The following is a 6,930-nucleotide window of genomic DNA, read 5'->3' as shown; positions in this document are numbered from 1 at the left end:
TAAAAACCGGCATGGCCTAAGAATGATCTAATTTCTTTTACTGTCTTAGGTGGAGGAAGTTTTGAAATAAGATCTAATTTTGCTTTATCAACTTCTGTTCCTTGAGATGAAATCACATGACCTAAGACAATACCCTTTTTAACCATAAAATGACATTTTTCCCAATTAAGAACTAAATTCATTTCTTTGCAACGAATTAAAACAAGAGAAAGATGGTACAAACAATCATCAAAAGAATTTCTGAACACAGAAAAATCATCCATAAATACTTCAAGATTTCTTTCAGCCATATCCGAAAATATTGCAATCATACATCTTTGAAATGTTGCAGGAGCATTACAAAGACCAAAAGGCATGCGACGATATGCAAAGGTTCCAAAAGGGCAAGTAAAGGTAGTCTTTTCTTGATCTTAGGGGGCAATAGGGATTTTGTTATATCCCGAATACCCATCAAGAAAGCAATAATAGGCATGGCCAGCTAACCTTTCAAGCATTTGGTCAATGAAGGGTAAAGGAAAGTGGTCTTTCCTAGTGACACTGTTCAACTTTCTATAGTCTATACACACTCTCCACCCAGTTTGCACTCTAGTGGGGATTAACTCATTTTGTTCATTTTTAACAACAGTGATCCCAGACTTTTTTGGAACAACTTGAACTGGACTAACCCATGGACTGTCAGAAATTGGGTAAATGATCCCTACATCTAACATTTTAATTACATCATCTCTTACTACCTCTTTCATGTTTGGATTTAATCTTCTTTGACTTTATCGTGAGGGCTTAGCATTTTCTTCTAAATGAATTCTATGCATGCACACAGTTGGGCTAATTCCCTTAATGTCTCCCATGGTCCAACCTATGGCCTTTTTATGTTTTCTAAGGATATCTAACAACTTTGCTTCTTATTTATCCACTTTAATTAAAACATCTTTTATAATACCTCTAGGAATTTTCACAGAACGATCAACTAATTGAAGTGTTATAGAAGTTGGTTTTAATTCTCCTAGACCAAGTTGCTTATAAACAGAATAAGGCAATAAATTCACACTAGCTCCTAAATCAAGTAAAGCTTTGTTAATAAAATGATCACCAATGATGCATGAAATTGTTGGACAACCAGGATCTTTATATTTCACAAGGCTTTTATATTGAATGGAGCTAACTTGTTCAGTTAAAAATGCCTTTTTTGGAACATTAGTGTTTCTTTTAATAGTGCAAAGGTCTTTCAAGAATTTGGAGTAGGCAGGAATTTGTTTAATGGCATCTAAGAATGGAATGTTGATACTTACTTGTTTGATTACTTCTAAGATGTCACTATATTGGTTGCCTTTCTTGAGTGGAAGTAATCTTTGTGGAAAAGGAGCTTTTGGAATGGAAGGAAGAATTTGATCATTATCTTTTGACAAGTCATTTGTGTTGGAAATTTGAGGTTGGCTTTGGTCTTTTTCAACTTGAGGTATGTAATCGGGTTTGGCAATTTGTTTTTCGGACCTAAGCATTGAAATAGACTTGGCTTCTTCTTTATGACTAGGAACTCCTACTTCATATTGGCCTTTAGGATTTGGGACGGGTTGGCTAGGAATTCTTCCTTTTTCTCTCTCAGTTACGGCATTGGCAAGTTGACCCAATTGTGTCTCAAGTTTGGCAATGGATTGAGACTGATTTTGCATGATTTGTTTGGTGGATTGCATGAATTGTTGTAAAGTGTCTTCTAAGGAAGGCTTTCTTTGTGGAGGGTAAGGTTGACTTGGTTGGGCATGATTCAGATTTGGCATGTTGAATTGGTTTCCTTGGTTCATTTGTGGTTGGTTTTGTCTCCATGAAAAATTGGGATGGTTTCTCCAATTAGGATTGTATGTGTTAGAAAATGGGCTGTGATTTGGTTTACCATATGAATGTAATGCATTAGCCTCTTCAGAAAATGTTTCAAGAAAAGAAGGACATGATTGATCATTATGACAAGTACTAGCATAAACATCTTTTTTCGGTTGAACATGAGAATTCATAGTTTGACTTATGACTAAGGCTTCTACTTTTCTTGCTAATTTTTCAAAAGATGTTCTCAAATCAGTTTCTTCTATAATTTCATATTTTCCTCCTCTTTTAGGTGAATTATTTGCTGTAGACCTAGGCTCAGAATAATTCCATTGTTGTGAATTAACAGACAATTCTTCAAGAGCTTCCCAAGCCTCTTGCCCTTGTAATTTCAAAAATATTCTGGTATGCATAGATTGAATCATTTGTCGGTTTGAAGGGGTTAAACCATCATAAAAATATTTTACAAGTCTCCATTTTTCAAAACCATGGTGGGGGCATATTAATAATAAATCTTTAAATCTTTCCCAACATTCATAAAATTCTTCATTATCTTTTTGAGAAAATTCGGAGATTTCTCTTCTTAAATTATCAGTTTTGGACATGGGGAAAATTTTTGCAAGAAATTTATTAAAAGGTTGATCCCAAGTTGTTATGGTTCCGGTTGGAAGTGAGTTTAACCAAGCTTTGGCTTTATCTTTTAAAGAATAAGGAAACAACCTAAGCTTAACCGATTCATCCGAAAAATTTTGAAAACGAAAAGTTGAGCAAATATCCAAGAAATCTTTTACATGCATGTAAGGATCTTCTCTTTCTAAACAATAAAAAGAAGGCAACAATTGGATGATTGAAGGTTTAAGTTCAAAATGAGTGGCATTAGTAGTAGGCAAAACAATGCATGATGGAGCATTAGATGAAATAGGTGAAAAATATTCAAGGAGCATTTTTTCTTGCGCAATATTAGGTTCTTGTTCCATTATGCTTAGATTTTCAAAAATACTTTCAATTTCACCTAAAGTTACTACTTTTTTTACCAAACGATTTTTAGAATCACGATCCCAATGATGCATGCAATGTCACAAATTTCACAAAGAAACACAAAGTAACACAAAATAATCTCAAGAAGACAAATTTCTGATGTGGAAGATTAGTTATAAACCGCAACCACAGAGCATACTTATAACACGAAGAGATTTTGATTTTTAAAATTTTTCAATTTTTCAGTTTTTTTTTTGTTTGACTTGTTCCCAGGCCTATTTGATTCCACTTACTCACAACTTAATAAAAACTCCCCGGGGTTAATTATTAAGTGTGGATGGGAACTTTGCCAAATTTCCTTTAAGCAAAAATTGCTTATGTTGAAAGAACAAGCTTTGTTTTAAATTTTTTCAAGTATTTTCTTAAGCAAAGTAAATAAAATTACAACTAAATAAATACAATAAAAAAATGACAATAATAATAATAGATAGTTATAAAAGTTAGGAGGCACAAAATGCCATCAACCAACTATAATAATAATACTAATAATAATAAGATTTTAGGAGGCACAAGATGCCATCAACTAAAATGATAAACAAAAAGAAAAGCTAGGAGGCACTAATGCCATCACTAGTAGAGATATAATAGGAGGCAAAAATGCACTCAATTATCAAGTATGTAGGAGGCACAAAATGCACTCAACTAACAAAAATGTAGGAGGCACAAAATGCCATCAACTACCAATAAATATGTATATATATAGTATAATATATAATATAAAATCTATAACAATATATGTATCACTTTCTTTTTTTTCAATATTTTTTTCGATATATTTTTTTTTAACTTTTTTTTTTTGATGAAAATGAGAAAAGAAGAAAAAAAAAATAACTAGTAGAAGAGTATTACTTACCTTGTAGAAAGATCGTTTCTTTCTTGCAACTCCCCGGCAACGGCGCCAAAAACTTGTTGTTCTCAAAAGTGAGTGATTTAATATTAATACTCGCAAGTGCACGAATCGTTTTGGAATATAGTGTTCATGTAAGTGCAAGGTCGAACCCATGGGAGTTGACTAACATCAAAAGAAACTAATTCAAACAAAATAAGAATATTCTAACCTAGCTCCAAATATTTGATGGGATTTTAGTTTTGTAAAATAAAATAAAAGACAAGTAACTAAAATACTTAAGATTAAAGATGAGTGAGTATGAAAATAATTTTCAAATAAGATGTGTAAAATAAGATTATTAAGATATTAGAATCCACAAAATGCAAGTTCAACAATATTTATAAGTATATTGATTCCCAAGTTTTAGATATAGTTGAAATAAATCACAACATATTTTCCAAAATATATTTTTCATTTAAGTACAAGTTATTTTCAAAAAGGTAGGATTTTTCTTCACTTATAAAATGTATAATTTCTAAGCATTAAATGTGTTACAATTTAATGAAACTACACAAAATCAAAGAAACTATTTTTAGGCAAAATATAACACTTATATTCTAAGAATTAGATGTAAATAATTTAATGAAAGACGTTTAATCAAAGAGTATTATATTTTGCATAATGAAGAACTAAGTGGAAATATACTTTAACAATAAAAAATACATGATATTGAAGATGAAAAAGACATATTTTTGATAGAAAAATCCATGAACTTTATAACACAAATGGGAAATAAACATACAAACATAAACACTATCTAGTTACATTTTGCTTCAACATCTTAATAATCTTGAAAAAAGATTAGAAGCTCATAACTAGATAAAAATTACAAAAGATAAACATACTTGACATGCTCTTCAAAATGTAAAAATGGTAGAAAGAAAATGGTGAAAATGAAGAGTGTGGAATGGAGAAGTGTTTTGGGTTGAAGAGGTGTTTAGGGGGGTGAAGAGATGTGTTTTTGAAATGGTCTTCCAACACCATATTTATAAGCAAAATTAGAGAATTAAATTAATCAAAATAAAATAAAATAAAATGATTAATTTAATTAGTGTTGGGAAGAGAAGGGATAAATAGAGTATGTGTAAGAGTATTGGAAAATATAAATGTTTGTTTGGATGGAAAAAATAGTGAAAAGGATAGGGTAAAAATAAATTAGGAAGGTATATTTAGGTGAAATAAATTGGGAAGAGAAAGTAGATATTTTAGTGTAAGTTGTGGAAGAAAATATGGATTTTTGGTTTTTTATGTCATCAGAAAATAGGAATAAAGCAATTAATTTAACTGCCTTTTATTTCTTTGTTCTCAGCAGGTACACGTGGCAAGCTCGGGTTGGAGGACTGGAGCTGACGGCTGGGGACGTGGCGCACGCTGGTTGGCAGGAGCTGCTTCGGCTGGGTCCCACGCGGAATGAAGGCAGGTCTGGCGCACCACTTGCGCCTGTCTGGAGTGTGGCTCACGCACGCATGGGAGTCGCTGGATCATTTGATGGACGGCGTGGATTGGGTCAAAGGGCTGACCGAGAGATGGGATTTGCTTGAGGCCAGTTCAGATTTTCTTTTGAAAATTCCACTTTTAACTCCATTTCTCCAATATTTCTTCAATTTAATCCCAATCTTTTTCTACCAAATACACCTAAAAATACATAAAATTAATTAGAAAATTAAAATAAAATTAAAAAATAAATACTACATAACATATTATCACAAATTAATTATAAAAATATACAAAAACATATAATATTACAATAAAGCTAATAAATTTAAAAATAATTAAAAACTTAATAAATTAATTAAAAATTCAAGAACTAAACCAATCGTAAAAAGTAACAAGTAATAAAGTGATAAATCGAGTATCGTCTCCACAGGGATTGAAAATTGGAAATTAATTTATAAAACTAATTACTCACAAATTGGTTTCAACAAATAAAATAAAATAAAATAAAATAAAGTGATGAGAATATGTAAGAAAAAATTAACAAACACAAACTATGAATAAAACAAGCTAGAACTATTAGATTGACCTAAAAAATGCAAAGTTGATATAATGGTGCTAATGAGTATTGTTGTAAATTGATAATGTCAACTAGGAATTTAAAATGTCATAATCCTTTTTCCAAAGTGTTTATGGTTTGATTTTCTAATTAATTAACATATTCCTATGCCCAATTAATTTTAAGAATACCAATTTAAGCACAATTCCTTCAAGTCATACAAGGTAAATAACACATTCCTATGCTATTTACAAATCACACTTTTTCAAGTTGATATTCATGCATCATTCAAGCAATTCCACTAACCCTATTTTTTCCAAAATCAAGATTAGCTACTACTTACTAATGGTGATCAAGCAAAAGTAAGTAATTGCACAATAAACACTCTCGAATGAACAAAACCAATTCACTAAACATAGCAATAAAATACCAAATCACAATTTAAGTCAACAAAATAATTCTAGCAAAATAAAAATTAACTCATAAAGAATTGTGCAAAAATTACAAAGTTTAAAAGAAAAGAGATATAGAAATAAAAACCAATTTGGAGCTTGTCACAATAGTCGCCACCATTAGGGTGATCCATACCATATAAAACACTTACAAAGCTACTTATCTTTTGAGATTAAACGGTGCAAAATTGCTAATGAACGTTCCTCCATTAGGGAGGATTACTCACTAAAACAAACGCTATGTAAAACCAACAATGGAGATCGAATATCTTAATAATAATAAAGCTCATTCTTTAAAATGTATTTTCTTTATTATTTTAATAAAATATATTCATTAAATTCAAATTTAGAATTAAAATTCGAAATTAGAATTTAATTTAATATTTATAAAATTATACATAGATGGTGATTGAAATAAATTGAATTATTTCCATTTTAGTAGAAATTTTTATATATTAATATTAAGAAAATTAATTTAAGTTGTATTAATTTAAATTAATTTGCAACTCAAATTAAATTTTCATGAGAATATATTTATTGTATTTTGAAAATGAAAGTATAAAATTTTATTTTCGAAATACTTATGTAAAGACCGCTTAGTTTAATTTGGAAATTAGCAGTTAATCACGTTTAATTATGAAATTATTTATAGCTATTTAAATAATTTATTATACTGTTATTATTGAATTCAGAGATGCATTCTTATGTCATTTAGTAGTTTTCATAATTTTGCATTTCCGGTG

At 30.1% G+C, this 6,930-nt stretch overlaps 1 protein-coding gene and 1 non-coding gene across 2 annotated transcripts; one reads left to right on the top strand and one right to left on the bottom strand.

Moving 5' to 3' along the window:
• Positions 1-902: 902 nt before the first annotated feature.
• Positions 903-2,792, bottom strand: LOC115700155 (uncharacterized). The gene has a single exon (XM_061102308.1). It carries the CDS (start codon positions 2,790-2,792, stop codon positions 903-905), a length of 1,890 nt encoding a protein of 629 aa, XP_060958291.1.
• Positions 2,299-2,405, top strand: LOC133030680 (small nucleolar RNA R71). Its single transcript, XR_009684227.1, has one exon. It is a non-coding gene; the product is annotated as a small nucleolar RNA R71 (small nucleolar RNA).
• Positions 2,793-6,930: the final 4,138 nt, after the last annotated feature.

Source organism: Cannabis sativa, chromosome 8, assembly GCF_029168945.1.
Source record: "Cannabis sativa cultivar Pink pepper isolate KNU-18-1 chromosome 8, ASM2916894v1, whole genome shotgun sequence".
NCBI lineage: Eukaryota > Viridiplantae > Streptophyta > Magnoliopsida > Rosales > Cannabaceae > Cannabis > Cannabis sativa.
This window is presented reverse-complemented; position numbering and strand designations above follow the sequence as displayed.